Source organism: Schistocerca americana, chromosome 2 (genome assembly GCF_021461395.2).
Source record: "Schistocerca americana isolate TAMUIC-IGC-003095 chromosome 2, iqSchAmer2.1, whole genome shotgun sequence".
Taxonomy (NCBI): Eukaryota; Metazoa; Arthropoda; class Insecta; order Orthoptera; family Acrididae; genus Schistocerca; species Schistocerca americana.
The window spans coordinates 1,032,569,554-1,032,591,970 of record NC_060120.1 but is presented as its reverse complement, the minus strand read 5'-3'; the positions used below and the strand labels follow the sequence as shown (position 1 = coordinate 1,032,591,970).

General features: G+C 43.6%; 1 protein-coding gene across 1 annotated transcript in view; it reads right to left on the bottom strand.

Annotated features, from left to right (window-relative positions):
- The window catches only part of LOC124594654 (piggyBac transposable element-derived protein 3-like), a 173,986-nt gene extending 155,476 nt beyond the window's left edge, over positions 1–18,510 (bottom strand). Inside the window, exon 1 of the mRNA XM_047133024.1 lies at positions 18,240–18,510. Coding sequence (XP_046988980.1) covers positions 18,240–18,510 — 271 coding nt within the window. The remainder of the gene's footprint in view (positions 1–18,239) is intronic.
- Positions 18,511–22,417: the final 3,907 nt, after the last annotated feature.

The following is a 22,417-nucleotide window of genomic DNA, read 5'->3' as shown; positions in this document are numbered from 1 at the left end:
AAGATATTTCAGATGAACAATTCACAGAGTTCATGAATCTCATCTCAGTCGTAGTCAAGTACAACTATTTCGAATTTAACGGACATTTGTACCAGCAATCCGACGGTCTCGCTATGGGAAATCCGTTAGCTGGTATCCTTGCTGATATTTTCATCAACTCCCAAAAAGAAAAAATTTAATTGTTTTCCAGTTGCGTCACTAGGCATTCTTTCTTATTCCAGATACGTTGATGATATTCTAATCATCTACAAAGGACCCTCTGACGGTGTTGGTCATATCTTTAACCTATTCAATGATCTTCATGAGAAAATTTACTTCACTATCGAATTTGAAAATGAGGCCCGTCAATTAAATTTCCTTGACTTGACGCTTACCATAGAAACAAATAAAATTTCTTTCAATATTTTTCGTAAAGTTACATATATCGACCAGATCGTTCCTGCATCTTCTACTCATCCACAATCGCATAAAAAAAGCCATCTTTCATTCTGCTGTTCACCGGGCCATTTCCATCCCACTTTCTAAAGAAAACATCAACGACGAAATCAATTTACTTAAAACAATAGCAGTTAACAACGAGTATAAACCTAACATAGTAGATTACGTCCTTAAAGAGAAAACTGCTAAAAGACTTACTACGCTAGGCACTTCTGTTATCGAGTCTAACTAAAAAAAAAATATTTCTCTATTCCTTTAGTGGGGCCTATCTCTTATCAGATCCAACGCATTCTTCGAAATAAATACGATTGCAGCGTTGTTTTTTCTACTAATAACAATTTGAAAAACAACTTCATTCATAATTTACATTCTATGCATTCCCCTTTAGAAAATTCTGGTGTCTACAAAATTGTCTGCGATACTTGCTCCTCGTACTATGTAGGACAAACAGGACGTGCCTTCACTAGCAGATATAAAGAACACTTCCTAAGAAAAAATGGCTCCAGCCCACAAAATTCGTCTTTTGCCGACCATCTTCTAATTACAGATCATTCACCTAAAGCCATCTGCGATAGCAACATTTTACACGCCGAAAAGAAAGGGCGTAGACTAGATATTCTAGAAGAATTAGAGATTTTCAAGCATTTTGCTCGAAAGGATAGTCTCATCCTTAACGAACAGCTACAGCTACGTAACAAAATTTTTTTCAATGGTATAAAGCCGTTACTCGATAACTGAGTTGGGGTCCCCTTGTGCAGATTGCTGAAATGTTCTTTTCCTTCTAAGGTAGTCCTATGTTTTTCAATTATCAAATGTTTCTTGGCTGCATTTCACGTCAATATTGCTTTCTACAAGTTGTCATTCAGTCCTATCTACATTTTCATAATGATGTTTTCATGTTTTATCTTAATGTTATAAGCTTCGATGTAGACAAAATGTTATATTGTATGCTACTATCAAACAAACATTGCTCTCCATTATGTATCAAATACTGTTCATTTATAACCATTTCTGCCTATATTTCAATGTGAAGTAGTCTAATTGTATGTACGGCTACTGGATGGCGCGCTCGTTGCAGTGCCATGTTCACCTGGCCGCATTTGTTAACGCGGGCACCTCAGTCCGTTTCGCAACCTACACCACAGAAGTAACGAGCAGCCCTTAGTGGCTCGCCATTACAGTTTATTTTATCTTAAATATCTTTGTGACTAATGCCCTTTTGGCATATTTATTATTTTATAAATGACATATAAGTACTGCCAGTCTTTCACGATGATTCCGTACTTATACCCTATCAATACGTTTTAGTCATAATTCTGTGACCATGTTGTAGAATATTGTGGTGTGCGTACTGTAAGACATCCCGTACACACACCATCAGATTATTTGACTTGTCACTCTAACGAAGTAGGCGAGTGTTAGCAACATGTCTCGTGGTCTTATCGTGGCGTTAGGTCAGACGATAGAAAGGCAACTTGCACGCTTAGAGTAGCAGATTGACGGTTGTTGTTGTTGTTGTTGTTGTGGTCTTCAGTCCTGAGACTGGTTTGATGCAGCTCTCCATGCTACTCTATCCTGTGCAAGCTTTTTCATCTCCCAGTACCTACTGCAACCTACATCCTTCTGAATCTGCTTAGTGTATTCATCTCTTGGTCTCCCTCTACGATTTTTACCCTCCACGCTGCCCTCCAATACTAAATTGGTGATCTCTTGATGCCTCAGAACATGTCCTACCAACCGATCCCTTCTTCTGGTCAAGTTGTGCCACAAACTTCTCTCCTCCCCAATCCTATTCAATACCTCCTCATTAGTTATGTGATCTACCCATCTAATCTTCAGCATTCTTCTGTAGCACCACATTTCGAAAGCTTCTATTCTCTTCTTGTCCAAACTATTTATCGTCCATGTTTCACTTCCATACATGGCTACACTCCATACGAATACTTTCAGAAATGACTTCCTGACACTTAAATCAATACTGGATGTTAACAAATTTCTCTTCTTCAGAAACGCTTTCCTTGCCATTGCCAGCCTACATTTTATATCCTCTCTACTTCGACCATCATCAGTTATTTTGCTCCCCAAATAGCAAAACTCCTTTACTACTTTAAGTGCCTCATTTCATAATCTAATTCCCTCAGCATCACCCGACTTAATTAGACTACATTCCATTATCCTTGTTTTGCTTTTGTTGATGTTCATCTTATATCCTCCTTTCAAGACACTGTCCATTCCATTCAACTGCTCTTCCAAGTCCTTTGCTGTCTCTGACAGCCCGCATCTCGTGGTCGTGCGGTAGCGTTCTCGCTTCCCACGCCCGGGTTCCCGGGTTCGATTCCCGGCGGGGTCAGGGATTTTCTCTGCCTCGTGATGGCTGGGTGTTGTGTGCTGTCCTTAGGTTAGTTAGGTTTAAGTAGTTCTAAGTTCTAGGGGACTGATGACCATAGATGTTAAGTCCCGTAGTACTCAGATCCATTTGTCTCTGACATCTGACAGAATTACAATGTCATCGGCGAACCTCAAAGTTTTTATTTCTTCTCCATGAATTTTAATACCTACCCCGAATTTTTCTTTTGTTTCCTTTACTGCTTGCTCAATATACAGATTGAACAACATCGGGGAGAGGCTACAACCCTGTCTTACTCCCTTCCCAACCACTGCTTCCCTTTCATGTCCCTCGACTCTTATAACTGCCATCTGGTTTCTGTACCAATTGTAAATAGCCTTTCGCTCCCTGTATTTTACCCCTGCCACCTTTAGAATTTGAAAGAGAGTATTCCAGTCAACATTGTCAAAAGCTTTCTCTAAGTCTACAAATGCTAGAAACGTAGGTTTGCCTTTCCTTAATCTTTCTTCTAAGATAAGTCGTAAGGTCAGTATTGCCTCACGTGTTCCAGTGTTTCTACGGAATCCAAACTGATCTTCCCCGAGGTTGGCTTCTACTAGTTTTGTACACTCGTTATAATACCTCGAGCGTTCAGGTATCCCTGAGTGAGTGTGATCCGCGAGGAGAGAAGGTTCTACGTTAACAGCAATCTCATTGGCTTCATTACATATTAATACGCGGATCGGCGGAAGCAGAATTTGGTCTGTCTCTAAGACAGCGCCATCTCGTAGTGCGGAGACGGACGAGCGCTGCGCCTGTGCTGTTGTGCTTAGTGGGTCGGGCTCAAGTGGGAAAGTTGTGTACGTGCTGACTATGCGGAACTATGTACACAACAAATATAGACCATTCTTTGATTTAAATTCTGATGAAGACACTCCTAGCAGTGTCGAAACCAAGTTAATTTGTTAAAAATAGTGACCAAGGGCTGATTTTATTTCAGTTGGCTTTCTGTATCTGCCATCCGTCCCCCACACGGGTCTTGTACGAACTCATCCCCTTCCCCAACCTCCTCCTTTTCCTCCAACATATCTGCATCCTTTACACTGTCCACTGGCTTCATCCCCCCCCTCCCCCACCCCCAGATGTCCTTCTTCCTCTCCACCCACCTGTATCACTGCATCCCACCCTCTCTTCACATCCACACCCTCCATATTCTTCATCAGGGCAATTTTCAGCACCTCCCCCTCACGGATGATGAACTTTGTCATGACATCTACCCTTCTTACCAACTGTAGCCTGGCCTTGTTTTTCCCCCTCCCCACAACCCCCCTTTCCCATCCCTTCCTTCCTCCTCCTCACCCTGAGTCTCAGCACTCCCTCCTTGGCTGTTTTCCTCTCCGATCCTTCCCTCCCTGGCGCCCTTAGGTGCATCATCCACCCCATCCCTCATCCCCCTTCTCTACCACTTCTAGCACTGCCCCTTCCCTCCCTCGTTACCCTACCCCTGGCAGATCCTCCCAGTTTTTTATTCATCATCAAGTGTGTTGCATCAGTGTTCATTTCAGTGCAGCTGTACAGTGTCGTCAAGTGATGTGGTTTCTAATCGTGTGCTATACTTTTATATAGTTTTGTTGTCCGTGGTTTGTCCGTGGTTTGTCCGTGCTGCGCCGCCCACTGCATGGCTGTTTTAATCTACATCTACATCCATACTCCGCAAGGCACCTGACGGTGTGTGGCCTAGGGTACTTTGAGTACCTCTATCGCTTCTCCCTTCTATTCCTGTCTCTTATTGTTCGTGCAAAGAAAGATTGTCGGTATGCCTTTGTGTGGGCTCTAATCTCTCTGATTTTATCCTCATGGTCTCTTCGCGAGATATACGTAGGAGGGAGCAATACACTGCTTGAATCCTCAGTGAAGGTATGTTCTCGAAACTTCAACAAAAGCCCGCACCGAGCTACTGAACGTCTCTCCTGCACAGTCTTCCACTGGAGTTCATCTATCATCTGCGTAACGCTTTTGCGATTACTAAATGATCCTGTAACGAAGCGCGCTGCTCTCCGTTGGATCTTCTCTATCTCTTCTATCAACCCTATCTGGCACGGATCCCACACTGGTGAGCAATATTCAAGCAGTGGACGAACAAGTGTACTGTAACCTACTTCCTTTGTTTTCGGATTGCATTTCCTTAGGATTCTTCCAATGAATCTCATACTGGCATCTGCTTTACCGACGAACAACTTTATATGACCATTCCATTTTAAATCACTCCTAATGCTTACTCCCAGACAATTTATGGAATTAACTGCTATATTGTAGCTAAATGATAAAGGATCTTTCTTTCTACGTATTTGAACCACATTACGCTTGTCTACATTGAGATTGAATTGTCATTCCCTGCACCATTCGTCAATTCATTGAAGATCCTCCTTGTGCGACTTGCTATGCTTCTACCATACTTGGACTTATGTCATTTAGTTCTCACAGTGTGTGGTTCTGTTTGTGTAAAATACATTTTTTTATCTCCGTTTTACATTCACCCCTTTTTTGTATGCTTTCTTCCATTATGTTCCCCCTTGTTTATATCTGTGTTCATTCAGTTTGTCCTTTTTATAGTTTTAAATGTCCTCCTGCGAAATTGACCTTTTCTAGGCTGAAGAACAGCACCTATGCTACTGCCAGCCCGCCCCGGATGGTGAATTGAAAATACAATAAAGGAAAAAAAACTTCCAGCGTGCTCTAATAGCTTGAGTCAGCAACTTCTGTTAATAGGTACAACGAAAGAGCAGTCCAAAGTTACAAATTTTGCTTTTTTTATTCACTAGGTCATTAGTTTCAAATCATCGTAACACAGTCAAAAATGGTACTTCCGAAAATGTAAAAACCATGTCAGAAATGTGCAAACGAACAGTTAACAGCTCGTACAGATAAAGTTGTAGCTGTAATGTTGCAGTATGATATGAACCGAGCAAAAAAAATGAAAAAAAAATACAGTACTAGTGGTGTCATACTATACTACCACAAGTCGAAGGCGCTGCCGCCTTATCAGTTTTACTAATCTTTCTTCTGCACCTACCTCTTCATACTAAACATAGTGAACATTGGTGTAATGCATATTCGGTTAATACGAAAACAGAGCTCACGTCATCGAAATACCTATATGATAGCAGCAAGTGCAATCGCTACTAGTTGCTGCTTTGCACGTCACAGCGTCGTAGTACTATAGGGGTCAGCGGACCACTGTACTTTCAAAACCTCAAATTGCTACAGCATCTGCAACACTAATAAAGTACAGTTGTATTAGAAAGTTCTGACAGGGTGAAAACAATATACCATAATTGTGGCCACAAATATACATATATGCAAGTATTAATTTTGCTATCATGTAGGAAATGTTCAGATACGGTCTGTCTACGGTCAGTAGCGCGTAGATACCCAGATCATACAGTACTAGTGGGAGGCGACTTTAGCCTGTTGAATATAGACTGGGACGTCTATGGAATCATTGCAGGAGGTACACACAGACAGACCTGTGAAATACTTTTGAACACGTTTTCCGAAAACTGTCTTGAGTAGCTAGTTCGATAGGCCACACGCAGAGGAAATGTCATTGACCTTGTAGGTACAAACACGTCTGACCTTGTGGATGGCGTCAGGACAGAGTCGGGGAAATCATCAAAGCGACTGTGGTTACTAAAGTTAAAAATCAGTCATGGAGGCTAAGAGAATGTTTCAATTAGAAAGAGCAGATAAGCAGTTGTTAGCATCTCATTTTTACAACGAACCGACATCACTTAGTTCCATTATGGCGGACGTAGAGGAATTATGAGAAAAACTAAAGCAGATTGTAAATCGTGGTCTGGAGAAGCGTGTGTCTAGTGAGTGGATTAAGGACAGAAGAGATCCACCGTGGAAATTCGGAAAATGCTGAGGAAACAAAGTGTGTTAGACTGTGGGTTCAAAAGAGAAATCGCAAATCACGACAGGCAAAGGTTACTACAAATTCTTGCGTCTGTGAAAAAATATGTGCTCAAGGCTTACAACAACTATCATCGTCATACGTTACCAAAAGTTCTGGCCTAGAACCCGAGAAAAATCTAGTTCAAAATGGTTCAAATGGCTCTGAGCACTATGGGACTTAACATCTGTGGTCATCAGTCCCCTAGAACTCAGAACTACTTAAACCTAACTAACCTAAGGACATCACACACATCCATGCCCGAGGCAGGATTCGAACCTGCGACCGTAGCAGTCGCGCGGTTCCGGTCTGAGCGCCTACGAAAAATCTAGTCCTATGTAAAATCGTTAACTGGGTCTAACCTTCCATCCAGCCATTCATTGACCAGTTTGGTGTGTCAGTTGAAGATAGCAAAACGAAAGCGGAAGTTTTAAATTTCGCGTTCAATAAATCGCTCACGCGTAAGAATCGCACAACATACCATAGTTCGACTGTCGAACTGACTCGTGTAAGAACGACAAATAAGAAGCATCCCTGGCAAAGAGAAACAACTGAAAGACTTGAAAGCAAATATGTAGGCGGGTCCAGATAGAATCCCAGTTTGTTGTTGTTGTTGTTGTCGTCTTCAGTCCTGAGACTGGTTTGATGCAGCTCTCCATGCTACTCTATCCTGTGCAAGCATCTTCATCTCCCAGTACCTACTGCAACCTACATCCTTCTCAATCTGCTTAGTGTATTCATCTCTTGGTCTCCCTCTACGATTTTTACCCTCCACGCTGCCCTCCAATACTAAATTGGTGATCCCTTGATGCCTCAGAACATGTCCTACCAAACGATCCCTTCTTCTAGTCAAGTTGTGCCACAAACTTCTCTTCTCCCCAATCCTATTCAATACCTCCTCATTAGTTACGTGATCTACCCACCTTATCGTCAGCATTCTTCTGTAGCACCACATTTCGAAAGACTCTATTCTCTTCTTGTCCAAACTAGTTATCGTCCATGTTTCACTTCCATACATGACTACACTACATACAAATACTTTCAGAAACGACTTCCTGACACTTAAGTCTATACTCGATGTTAACAAATTTCTCTTCTTCAGAAACGATTTCCTTGCCATTGCCAGTCTACATTTTATATCCTCTCTACTTCGACCATCATCAGTTATTCTACTCCCTAAATAGCAAAACTCCTTTACTACTTTAAGTGTCTCATTTCCTAATCTAATTCCCTCAGCATCACCCGATTTAATTTGACTACATTCCATTATCCTCGTTTTGCTTTTGTTGATGTTCATCTTATATCCTGCTTTCAAGACACTGTCCATTCCGTTCAACTGCTCTTCCAAGTCCTTTGCTGTCTCTGACAGAATTACAATGTCATCGGCGAACCTCAAAGTTTTTATTTCCTCTCTATGGATTTTAATACCGAATTTTTCTTTTCTTTCCTTCACTACTTGCTCAATATACAGATTGAATAACATCGGGGAGAGGCTACAAGCCTGTCTCACTCCCTTCCCAACCACTGCTTCCCTTTCGTGCCCCTCGACTCCTATAACTGCCATCTGGTTTCTGTACAAATTGTAAATAGCCTTTCGCTCCCTGTATTTTACCCTTGTCACCTTCAGAATTTGAAAGAGAGTATTCCAGTTAACATTGTCAAAAGCTTTCTCTAAGTCTACAAATGCTAGAAACGTAGGTTTGCCTTCCCTTAATCTTTCTTCTAAGATAAGTCGTAAGGTTAGTATTGCCTCACGTGTTCCAACATTTCTACGGAATCCAAACTAATCTTCCCCGAGGTCTGCTTCTACCAGTTTTTCCATTCGTCTGTAAAGAATTCGCGTTAGTATTTTGCAGCTGTGACTTATTAAACTGATAGTTCGGTAATTTTCACATCTGTCAACACCTGCTTTCTTTTGGATTGGAATTATTATATTCTTCTTGAAGTCTGAGGTCTTGAAGTCCCAGTTAGGTTTTACAAAGAGTACTCTACGGCACTGGCACCTTGTATGTTGTGTACTGAAAATGGGGACCTAGAAACGATGGAGAGGCCTCGTCTCGCCGTAGCCCTCAGTGGTTAACAACCCCACAACCCGCCACAGCCGTAGTCCACCCGCCCCACCGGTGCCCCACGCCAAACGCAGCATTATTATGCGGCTCCCCCCCCCCCCCAGTGGACCCCCCCCCCGCCCCCCCCTCCCCGGCCAGGGAAAGTCTCCTACCATGCCCCACGCCAAACGCAGCATTATTGTGCGGTCCCCCCCCCCCCCCAGTGGACCCCCCCCCCCCCCCGGCCCGGGAACGTCTCCTACCAGATTAGTGTGTAACCCCAAATATTTGCGTGGTAGAGTAATTATGGTGTACGCGTATGTGGAGACTGTGTTGGTGCAGCAATCACCGATGTAGTGTAACTGAGGCGGAATAAGGGGAACCAGCCCGCATTCGCCGAGGCAGATGGAAAACCGCCTTAAAAAACCATCCAGAGATTGGCCGACACAGCGGACCTCGACACTAACCTGCTGGGCGGATTTGTTCCAGGGACCGCACGCCTTCCTTCTTGGGAAGCAGCGCGTCAGACAGCGCGGCTAGCCAGGCAGGCCACTGGCACCTTACTTATCTTGCATTTAACGCGAATTTCCAGCTTAGCGCTAAGTCCCAAGCGACAGACTCCTGTATACAAGAAGGGTAAAAAGACTGACCAGTATCGTGAACACTGGTTTGCTGCAGAATTTTTGAACATATTCTGAGTTCGAACATAATAAATTTTCTTCATGCTGAGAAGCTTATGTCCACCAATAAAAACTGTTTTAGAAAGCATCGCTAGTGTGAGACTCAGCTTGCCCTTTTCTCAAACGATATACTGTCGCCGGCCGAAGTGGCGGCGCGGTTCTGGCGCTGCAGTCTGGAACCGCGAGACCGCTGCGGTCGCAGGTTCGAATCCTGCCTCGGGCATGGTTGTGTGTGATGTCCTTAGGTTGGTTAGGTTTAACTAGCTCTAACTTCTAGGGGACTAATGACCTCAGCAGTTGAGTCCCATAGTGCTCAGAGCCATTTGAACCATTTTGATATACTGTCACCTATGGATTTAGGGCAACAAACAGATTCTGTATTTCTAGATATTCGAAAAAATTTGACACCGTGCCCCATTGCAGACTGTTAACGAAGGTACGAGCATAAGTAATAGAACCCAGTACGTTGTTCTCGACGGCGAGTCTTCATCAAAGACAATGGTACGGTCAGGAATGCCAGAGGGAAGTGTGATAGGACCGCTGTTGTTTACTATATACATAAATGATCTGGCGAACATTGTGTGCAACAGTGTTCGGTTGTTTCCTGATGATGATGTGTTGTGTTGGAAGATGTCGAAGTTGAGTGATTGTAGGAAGATGACTTAGATAAAATTTCTAGTTGGTGTGTTGAATGGCAGATGGCTCTGAATGTAGAAAAATGTACCTGCCACAGTAAATTGATAAAGTGATTTCCGACAACAAAACCATAAGAATGAGAAAACAATAAGTGGAGAAGGATATTTTAGAAACGAATCGAAAACTTTAATTTACTCTTCCTACCCGAATTAACACGTGTTAAAAAATAAATAAATAATAAAAATAAAAAATACAAATGGTTCAAATGGCTCTGAGCACTATGGGACTTAACATCTTAGGTCATCAGTCCCCTATAACTTATAACTAATTAAACCTAACTAACCTAAGGACATCACACACATCCGTGCCCGACGCAGGATTCGAACCTGCGACCGTGGCAGTCGCGCGGTTCCCGACTGAAGCGCCTAGAACCGCACGGCCAAAAAAATACATCAGGTAACACTTGGAAGCACAGCAGATCAGAATAGGCAACGAAGGTAAAGACAGGTAAATTTCGTCGTTTTGGCCCTAGATGAGCCAATCCATTCCGACCGTCCGCAAAGTCATCCTCTAGCAGTGGCGCCGCTGGATGCTGTATGGAGGAGCCTGTGGTCAGCACACTGCTCTCCCTCTCGTTGTCTCGTTTCCTGACTTTGAAACCGCTACCAATGCTACCAATCGTTCGAGTAGTTCCTCAGTTGACCTCTCGAGGCTGAGGGCAGCACCAGGAATTGAACCCGGCTCCTCCGCATGGGAGTATACTTGGCTATGAAGATAGACAAAATAGAGAATGATCAGCAATATATGATATAATCTTTACCTAGATCAAAGAAATACAGGGTGTTTAGAAATGAATATTGGGGTTTTAACACTTTATAATAGTTATTACATTAAGCTTACAGTTATAAATGATATGTGAAATGAAAGAGCAACTTCAACAGTTTTGTTTGGCACCATTGCGCATGCGCAGCGTGCAATGTTTCCTCCGCAATCCGCTAGACAGCGGTAGCGGCGAAGATGGCGACTAGTGAACAGAAATAATTTTGTGTTTTGCCCTTTGCGAAGATCGAATCTGTAGCTACTGTGCAACGTGCATTCCGGCTGATGTTCGGTTGTGATCCTCCAAGTGGTAATAACATTTGTAGATGGTATCCTCAATTTGAAGATACCGGCTGCCTTTGTAAAGGGAAGAGCACAGGACGACCAAGCGTTAGTGAAGAGACTGTTGAGTGAGTGAGAGGTTCGTTTACTCGGTGCCAAAAGAAATCAGTCCAGAAGGCTAGTCGTGAATTACAACTTCCCGTGTCGACTGTTTAGAAAGTTTCAAGAAAACGCATACGTCCTTACTGTTTACAGTTATTATGGACTCTAAAGCCGGCAGACCATGGATTACGTGCCAACTTCGCAAACGAAATTGTCGTTTCATGACGATGAAGATTTTCTGGATTATGTTGTCTTCAGTGATGAATCGACCTTTCACCTTAGTGGACATGATAACACTCGCAATGTGAGCATCTGTGGCTCAGAAAATCCTCACGAGGTGGTACAAATGCAACGAGATTCCCCTAAAGTGACTGTTTTTTGTGTCGTATCTCAGTGGAAAGTTTATGGGTCTTTCTTTTTTTGGTGAACCTACTGTAACTGGCCCTTCTTACCTTGACACGCTAGAGCAACGGCTCTTCCCTCAGTTGGAAGAAGATGAGACAGAGAACTTAATTTTCGAGAAAGATGGTGCACCACGTCACTGGCATAACGAAGTACGCGATTGGTTGAACTTCACGATTGATAGGCCGCAAGGGGCCCAATGACAGGGCTTGCTTTGCATGGCCTCCACATTCACCCGACCTAACGCCATGCGATTTTTTCCTTTGGGGCTTCATCTTGTGTGTACGTGCCTTTGCTACTAGCAGACCTCCCTGAATTAAGAAACCGGATTGAAGCAGCTATTGCTGCAATCATTGAAGACACACTTATCAACGTTTGGGAAGAACTCGGCTATAGACTTGATGTGTGCCGTGTCACAAATGGTGCTCATATTCAACATTTATAAGGTTTTTGATAAAACTGTTTGAGTTGCTCTTTCATTTGACATATCATTTATAACTGTAAGTTTAATATAATAAATATTATAAAGAGTTAAAATCCCAAAATTCATTTATAAACACCCTGTGTTACTTCAGGTATCACTAATAGGTAGCGGTTGTCTCATGAAAATATCAAAACAAAGTAACAAGAAAATGCGAATCTCACTGAAAAGAGAATGTATCAAAGTAGGTTGGAATAACTCAGGCTAATACTATAGAGGAAAGTATAACTCAAACTTAAACTAGAACGCCCACGTGGCATCAACTAGAAGATCAAGTAGTAAATTGAATTTACATTAATTCTAAGTACCAAATAAATCACACAAAACAACAACAGGTGATATTACTAAATTACCTACAGACGCAAACCCGATTAACAGGAATAACTGTCCTGTAAACAATTTTAGCAATGTAAGTCAGCAAACTTGGAACAGTCAAATTCTTTAGAAAAAAGTGGGCTTAACAGAAACCTATAAAAATGTAACACATGTAGTATAAAGAAACCGACGGTATAGTGCATAGCTCCGAATAACCACCCGTACAGTATACGCAGTAACGTGGTCACTGAACATGTCCAGCATGGACCAATGACTACGGCTCAGTGATCTCACTTTCCCGCCTCATTTTGACCTCTGAGAGGCCTGTGATGCCGCGAGAGCAGACGTATCAAGGGACAGAAAGATTTCGGGCTAATCTGCACTTAGCTCTTGACGAGAATCGTCGGTGCTACCAATGGTTGATTCCGCAGCCACTTCATCCTCCACCTACAATTTACTATCGTGGGATGAAGCCGCAACTGAGAAATGCTGCGTACGGACATTTTATAGAATATCATAACTTCAAGCTTCACTTTGGAGACTTGCATTCAGAGTCAATGACCAACTTGCTTTTAACTGCTACTGAAAGCTCAACACATTTCCTTTTTTAGTACTATCTGTCTTTTCTTGTAATATCACGACAGTCACGGAATAACTTAACGTTTGTAGTTGTTTCATTTTCACTATTATTAGAATCTTACCCCAGACCCCCTCATTAGATGTGTCACTGATGTACTAGAATAATATTATCGTTGCTTTTCAAATATTTTCCTTAACGGAGTAAGCTGAATTAAGTGTGATTCTAGTTTCATTTTATTTGTAGTTCATTATTTTGGATGGTGCTTCATTAACGTATGTAAGATACAGAGCCCAATTTCCGTACATCAGAAACTGAATGACGCGACTGTAAGATAGCCCAATAAACCACAAAGAGAACTGCGCTTGGGTTCGGTTGTCTGAAATTTCAGACATTCCTTCACTAAATTTTGGGCGTTTGAATTAAGAGGGCTCTTATTTATACAGGCAAAGACATTGTGTCATGCTTTCGATGTCATGTTGGAGCGCTGATCGTTTGAAGTTGACCGACTTCTACCAGGTTCAATCAAAGACTCTCGTTCAAGTCTGTCATATTTTGATGACGTAATGACTTGCACGTTGTTACGCTTAAGGCTACTTGGAACCATACAGGGCTCTCCAAGGTGGGAAAACAGAGAAACAATGCAGAGAGCAGTCAAAAGCGGTAGCGTGGTAGCGTTTAGGTTACCGGAGATTAATAGTAACACTAGAGCTGTGCAAATTGCAGACGCTCTCGACAGCTGTCCTAGGGGAGAGTTTCACTTCAGAGAATTGACTGGTAACTTCGCCGAGACGCTGTCTTAAGGTGTCACTGTAGAAGGTAGCGACCAAAAGACACGTCTTTACAGAGACAGCAAGCTTGATACTTGCTCCTGAGAGCTGCAACGTCAGTGTATCTGTACGGGTTAGAGTCCTACTACAGCAGTCCCCACCCACGGGAGAACAGAGGGCGGGGCCAAATAAAACACTGGCCATAATAGGAGTGGCAATGACGTTTAGCTTTCAGCTGAACGATGTTGATACTAAACTTTAACGTAACATTCAGAAGCATCGCCACCCAGCGAGCAGGAGCAGGAGAGAAATCTAAATATGTTGTGTCTACAACGCCTGGTCCCGGCGGAGGTTCGAGTCCTCCCTCGGGCATGGGTGTGTGTGTTTGTCCTTAGGATAATTTAGTTTAAGTAGTGTGTAAGCTTAGGGACTGATGACCTTAGCAGTTAAGTCCCATAAGATTTCACACACATTTGAACATTTGTGTCTACGAGTGCTGCCTACTCGGTTTGCTAGACAAACAATCGAACAACTCGTACTGATGATTTTTATTAGAACTAGACACATACAAATACCTAACTCTGATTACACAGATCTGTCCCAACCAAAGGGCGACATACAAAATCAGCTGAACTGCAATGACTACTGATCTCTAACTGTGCTGTGTAGAGAATGCAAGTGATAGAGGCTGCGATGCGTCGGCTAGCGAAGTGGCTAACGTTGAACCTTCTATCGAAATCGACAGCCACCAGTCGGGCGCAGCGCTTATGTCGTCTTCACCTAGGGCCCGCTGCTGTCGCATTGTCGTCCTGGAAGGAGGTCGGTCAGCGTGCGATTGGCTGACCTCTTCTCACAGCCTTCTCTTTTCAGTCGTTCCAGACTGGCGTGCCGGCGCTGACTACGCCGTAACAAAATATGGTTGGACAGAGGCGTCATGGAGGTGCAGAACAACTCGCCAGACAGGCCAAAGCTTGGTAAGTGCCGTTGGATTGGTGAGCCGACTATAGGAAGAGAGAAACGGTGCACCGCCACAATTCTTTAAAAACTTATGTTTTGTATTCAGAGGGAGTTCTCAGTCAGATAGCTGTATCGCCGACTCCGTGTCGCTCTTAGCCAGCCTCGGTAAGCTTCTTTTTCTCACTCGGAGTGCTGCTTGCTCTCTCGTCTCTAGCACCCACCGCTGTGCCTTCAGACACTGACTTCTGCTGTGCAACCAACTGCCTCCTTTGATTTTTCTGATGTTTAGAATTAGCCTTCAATGTAGTAGGTAATCTGATCGCAAACAAATGGTGATAATCAGACCTCAGAATTCCAAGAGTCTCCTGGTGCAAGTATTCTGTCGAGTCGCAACGTCCGCATCTCTCGTAGATGTCCTGTGACAGTGTTAGGCGCTGGTCGAAGTCATCAATCTGCCTTCACTGGGAATTTGCCTTTCTGCATTTGCTCCTCACCGCTCGGAAATTGCAGACTGACCTTAAGCCCCCTGTCTTCCCACTATCCTGTGTGAACAAGTAGTACCTCAGTAGAAAGTGTTCTTAAAGCCCAGTTTACACGACGACACTAGGTTGCTGGCAATTGCCCTACCAGCCACTGCGCATGCGCGACGCGCGTCAGCGCAACTCGTAAGTGAAACTAAACAGTTTCGGCCTGTTCCAACTTTGGCGACACTAGTTGCATGCATTTTGAGGTTATGTGTGTTCGTAGAGTGCAGACAAACTGAAATATAAAGTGAAGAACGGAGAATAATGTTGGCTTTTTGTATATATATGCTTTCCATAGGTGTTTGTGGGATTTCACTGTTGCTGATTACAAAAATAAGCAACATATTGCTGCTCCTGAGACCTTCACGTGCAATCAGAACATAGATAGTTTGACAATATCTGAGCTGCAGAGAAAAATTTATTGAATTAGGATCACATATACAGCTAAATTAAGAAAAATACAAGCAAATGTAATTCTAGCTGTAGAAATGCTCTTGTCTACAAGACTAAAGTACCATCGTTCGAATTGGCTGCCTCTTTTTTTTAAGGAGTATTGTTGACAGGAGGGAAAGCTGTACAAATTCAGGAAGCTGCATTCTTTATTCAATATTCATCTATTTAAAACGTCGCAGCAGTGCTCCCCATTCAGACGTGTTTGAATTTTGAAATATTGCCACTATACAGAGCTATCTTCAAGAGAGTAGTTTGCAAACGATTCTCTTTTTATCGCGGCCTGCTTCGAATAATTACCACTGTTAATGTTAATAATTATTACTGTTAATAATTATTGGTGTTAATGTAAAAGCGTCATCACCAACTAAAACAGCATCTTATAGCATGCACGCAATGTGATACGTAATTTCAGTTCTGGCGACAGTGCTTGATGCATTGCAATATCTTTATTCCTTTCGCATAATTAACTCTATTTAGAAGAAACGTTAACAGTTCTGGTGACAATCTAAGATAATTCAAGAACTTCTTGGGTCTTCCATTACAGCAAACGAGCTTTTCTTTTCTTCATCCAGTTACGAATCGAAACACGTTTCTTATATTTTTCTTATGCAGCGATTCCACGCAACAACTTTATAACTCCATCACAACTGGTGCGACATACGCTGCCAAAACTTTCATTTCAGACACGACTCAAGAACCCACAAGACGACGAAACTGATGTACAGGGTGTCCGAAAAGTCTTTCCCTGATTACATAAATTGATAACTCAGGCTAGAAGTAAGATACAAATATGAAGCTTGTGTCGAATTGTTTACAACTATCAAAGGTTTTTTTCTGTTTTAGGTTCGCAGTACGTAAGTAGTGGATGATGTGCAGTGCACAAGAAGCCATGTTAACCAATCAGGAGAGGGCACAGTGTGTCCTGTGGTACCATGAGACACGATCACCAACCACAGTGAAGAGACACTTCCAGACAACATATGGAAGGAATCCACCTGATGTCAAGAGCGTAATTTCTGTTATGAGAAGTTCAAGAACAGAGGATCGGTTGCTGACCTTCCGAGGTCTGGTCGACCAAGAACCTCAGCAGACAAGGTGGAAGCTGCAAGGCAGTCTTTTCTGCGAAGTCCGAAGAAATCGGTGCGCAGGGCATCACTTGAATTACAGATGCCAAAAAGCTCGGTCCGTGACATTTTACACAACCGTTTATTGTTTCGTGCATACAAAGTGCAAATCGCTCAGGTCTTGTTGCCCAATGATAGTATACGTCGATATGACTTTGCAGTCGAAATGCTATCACGTATTGAGGACGATTATGGTTATCTCAGACGAACTACCTTTTCCGTCGAAGCGATCTTTTTTGTCAGTGGAGTAGTGAATCGCCATAATGTGCGTATTTGGGGTTCACAACCCCTTGGCGAGGTCATGGAGCGCACCAGAGGCAGTCCAAAGGTGAGTGGTGCGCGCTATTGCACGACCTAATTATTGGGCCATTCTTCTTCGCTGAGGCTACCATCACATCTGCAGTGTATCTGGAAATGTTGCAACTGTATGCTGTTCCTCAGCTGTTTCAGTATCACCCCAATGTCTTCAGCAAGACGGTGCACCGCCTCATTGGGGTTTGGACGTCCGTGCCTATCTCGGTATGACCTTTCCTGGGCGATGGATTGGTCGTGATGGGCCAACGGTTTGGCCTCCACGCTCTCCTGACATAACCCCATTAGACTACTTTTTATGGGGTTATGTCAAGGACGAGATCTACCGAACACGTGTACCAAATCTTGAAACCCTGCGGTAACGGAAAACCACAGTCGTTGAATCAATGCCTCTGGTGATGTTGGCTAATGTGTGGACGGAAATTGAATATCGCCTAGATGTGCTACGTGCTACCAAGGGTGCCCATGTGGAAGTTTACTGATGTGTGAAAAACACTTTGATAGTTTGTAAACAATTAGACACCAGTTTCATATTTGTATCTTATTTCTAGCCTGAGTTATCAATTTATGTAATCAGGGAAAGACTTTTCGTACGCCTCGTATATACTCGTTTCGCCGTGTCAACAGTCAACTATGAAACCATTTGCGTGCAACTCATTCCACGCAACGCGTGCATCAAACCCAATGTCGTCGTGTAAAATAGGATTTAAAAAGAGTCGCATAAGCTCATACTTGTTCGCAATTCGGACACTCGACTTTTCTCAGCGTACAGATGCACCATCGCAGCGCAACCAGTATTAAATGGCCATCCGCAGTGGTCGAGCGGTTCTAGGCGCTTCAGTCCGGAACCGCGCTGCTGCTATGGTCGCAGGTTCGAATCCTGTCTCGGGCATGGATGCGTGTGATGTCCTTAGGTTAGTTAGGTTTAAGTAGTTCTAAGTCTAGGGGACTGGTGACGTCAGATGTTAAGTACCACAGTGCTTAGAGCCATTTGAACCAGTATTGAGTGAGGCTTGGAGCTTTCCCCCTTCTTCTCACGTGCAGGTTCAGACAGTATGGACAGAGCGACACCTAGACGGCCGCAGCGAGGGAGCGCGTTGGCCGTGGAGCGCAGACGAAGGCGGCGGCTCAGCTTCCCACAGCGGTTCTGCTGCCCTGGCAGCGGCCAGCAACGGTATGCGGCCGAGGCGGTACGCCGTGACGGCCTGAGCCGGTGTCTGCTCCAGAGGCCGTCGGCCGTGGGAAGCCCCTCCAGCGCCAGCAGGTCCACTGGGCACTGTCCGACAGCCAACAGCCTTGCTCGTCTCATCGCCATCTGTTTCTAATACCCGCAGAATCGAGCATCTGCCAGGAGGTTTTAGCTGAAGTGCAGGTACAGAGGATGAATGTGGGCCTTAATTATCGTATGACAGCGAAACTTGGCAGATACTCTAATGAGTAAATGCGGAACCGATTTAGGCTAAAAAAATTAGTTCCTATTTCGGCCACCAAAGCCGAATCTGGCGCTGTGAATGCAAGGGAGACACATACAAACGTTTCCATATGTAATAGATTAGGAACGGGACGTGGGCAGAAAACGTCAAACAGCTGAGAAAGGCATAATGTTGATTTTATTACACTACTGGCCATTAAAATTGCTACACCATGAAGATGACGTGCAACAGTCGCGAAACTTACCGACAGGAAGAAGATGCTGAGATATGCAAATGATTAGCTTTTCAGAGCATTCACACGAGGTTGGCGCCGGTGGCGACACCAACAACGTCCTGACATGAGGAACGTTTCCAACCGATTTCTCATACACAAACAGCAGTTGTCGGCGTTGCCTGGTGAAACGTTGTTGTGATGCTCGTGTAAAGAGGAGAAATGCGTATCATCACGTTTCCGACTTTGATAAAGGTCGGATTCTAGCCTATCGCGATTGCGGTTTATCTTATCGCGACATTGCTGCTCTCGTTGGTCGAGATCCAATGACTGATAGCAGAATATGGAATCGGTGGGTTCAGGAGGCCTCGTATCACTAGCAGTCGATATGACAGGCATCTTATCCGCATGGCTGTAACGGATCGTGCAGCCACGTCTCGATCCCCGTGTCAACAGATGGGGACGTTTGCAAGACAACAACCATCTGCACGAACAGTTCGACGACGTTTGCAGCACCAAGGACTACCCGCTCGGAGAGCATGGCTGCGGTTACCCGTGACGCTGCATCACAGACAGGAGCGCCTGCCATGGCGTACTTAACGACGAACCTGGCGCACGAATGGCGAAACGTCATTGTTCGGATGAATCCAGGTCACATCATGATGGCCGCATCCGTGTTTGGCGACATGGCGGTGAACGCACATTGGAAGCGTGTATTCGTCATCGCCATACTGGCGTATCACCCGGCGTGATGGTGTGGGGTGCCATTGGTTACACGTCTCGGTCACCTCTTGTTCGCATTGACGGCACTTTGAAGAGTGGACGTTACATTTCAGATGTGTTACGACCCGTGGCTCTACCCTTCATTCGATCCCTTCGAAACCCTACATTTCAGCAGGATAATGCACGACCGCATGTTCCAGATACAGAAAATGTTCGACTGCTGCCCTGCCCAGCACATTCTCCAGATCTCTCACCAATAGAAAACGTTTGGTCAACGGTTTACGAGCAACTGGCTCGTCACAATACGCCAGTCACTATTCTTGACGAACTGTGGTATCGTGTTGAAGCTGCGTGGGCAGCTGTACCTGTACACGGCATCCAAGCTCTGTTTGATTCAATGCCCAGGCGTATCAAGGCCGTTATTACGGCCAGAGTTGGTTGTTCTGGGTACTGATTTCTCAGGATCTATGCACCCAAATTGCGTGAAATTGTAATCACATGTCAGTTCTAGTATAATATACCCTTTGTCCAATGAATACCCTTTATCATCTGCATTTCTTCTTGGTGTAGCAATTTTAATGGCCAGTAGTGTATTAACCACCACTTATACAATTTGTTCATCAGCGGAGACATCGCCGACAGCGCCAAATCTGCACCTGGTGAACAGAATCAGAGCTAATTTTTTTTTACAGCGTAAATCGTCCCACATTAATGCATTAGCTTATCCACTAAGTTACGCTACCATACGACAATTACAACCCACACTGGACCTCCGTGAGCTGCTGCGCTTTAGTTGAGAAGGTGACACGCAAACGCAAACATGTCCACAATTTAAAACAAATAAGATACAAGATGGAACGGTAGTATAGGATAAGCAGAAACTAAATACGTTACACAATTTGAGTAAATCTCAACATGTCCCATGAAACAACCGTGTGAAAATGCGTGGTTCAGAGCGAACACGATCCTGTCAATTTATATATTTAGTGCAAAGAAGAACTAGTCCATTATGGGCAACAGAAGTGCTGATTCAAATCACGTGATTTCCATTCCATTCACGGTCAGATTTTCCCGCGCGGAGTAGCTGTTCGCAACACTTTGTGTCTCTGTGTTATCTCGTGATGATAATGCGTAGTAATAAGCAAAAGTCACTGCAGCGTTGTTGCATTTTTTAAGTCTGTTAATTTTAACTGTAAGACTTCGATAAAAATTTTCTGTAATGGATGTGAAACACAAAACATCAACTATTTCGGGCTTTATACACTTTTCTTTTTTCTTAGAACACATGATTGCAGGCCTACTGTTAAGTTATTTACCTGCTGACCGCATTTTCAGTAGAGTAGAGAAACATCTGCGAGAAACGCCAACTGTAATAAAAGAGGTATATAATGAGCCCTGCCGGTCAGTGGGTGAAGTAAGAAAAGCTGGTGAAATCTGGCGAGTGACAGAAGCGAAATACCCGTCTAAAGCACTGAGCAATTTACATTATTGAAATGAAGCGAATTTTCATATACAAGTACAAAACTACTAGAAACACCGATGTTCATGTGGAGACAAGGGCATTCCTCAGGTCACAACAAGATGTACAAGAGCGGAATTGTCTTATAAAATACTGATGAACGTTAAGAACTCTTTTCTCAACCGCAAGCTGAAGTACTTCTCAGCTATCCCGTCTCAGATGAGAAGATGAAGGATGATTCAGAGAAAACTACTTTCCGAAAAGACTGGCGAAATCATGTGCTGTTAAGTCGGTATACATCCATCACTGACGATTTACCCCTATTGTTCAACACAGACGTAGAGGAAATTGCTTGTGATTGTTTAAAAGAAGTTCTAGTCTATATGTCTGAGTGTAACAGTTACCACAGAGAACATCTCTAATAGTAGGTAATGCCATTGTACAGTACTGTATTCTGTCACGCTGATAATTGTGAAGCAACAATAAAATCAGAACTTTTGCGGAAACACTGAAAACCAATATCAGTGTCAAAGTTGTCAATTTATATTTCTTCCCGTGACATCATGTACTAAATTGTTAAAACTGCTTCATATTGTATAATATAGCGCGCATTATACAATAGCCGGCCGCTGGTGGCCGAGCGGTTCTGGCGCTACAGTGTGGAACCGCGCGACCGCTACGGTCGCAGGTTCGAATCCAGCCTCGGGCATGGATGTGTGTGTTGTCCTTAGGTTAGTTAGGTTTAAGTAGTTCTAAGTTCTAGGAGACTTATGACCTCAGGAGTTGTCCCATAGTGCTCAGAGCCATTTGAACCATTATACAGTAACATGTAAGTTATTTTGTAAAAACAAGATATTAACTTTTAAAAATCATTCAAAGCCGAACACGTCCAAATTTTTCATACAAATGAGAACATACCTACATTTAAATGTACTTTTCAAACAATATTTTCATTGTCACAAAAGCAAAGGTGTTTTCTTTGCATTATGTTACGTTCATTTACGAAACGTTGTGGCAACCGATATGCCGTATATAGATAGCGGTAGTATCGCATACACAAGGCGTAAAAGGGCAGTGCATTGGCAAAGTTGTCATTTGTAAGCGGGTGATTCATGTGAAAAGTTTCCCACGTGACTATGGGCGCACTACGGGAATTAACAGACTCTGAACGCGGAAATGTCGCTGCAGCAGGACACATGGGATGTTCCATTCCGGAAATCGTTAGAGTATTTAGTATTCCGAGATGCACAGTGGAAAATGTGTTACAAGAATACCAAATTTCAGGTATTTCCTCTCACAAGGACAAGGCAGTGGCCGACGGTCTCAACTTGACGACCGAGTGCAGCGTCATTTGCATAGAGTGGTCAGCGGTAACACACAAGGAGCACTG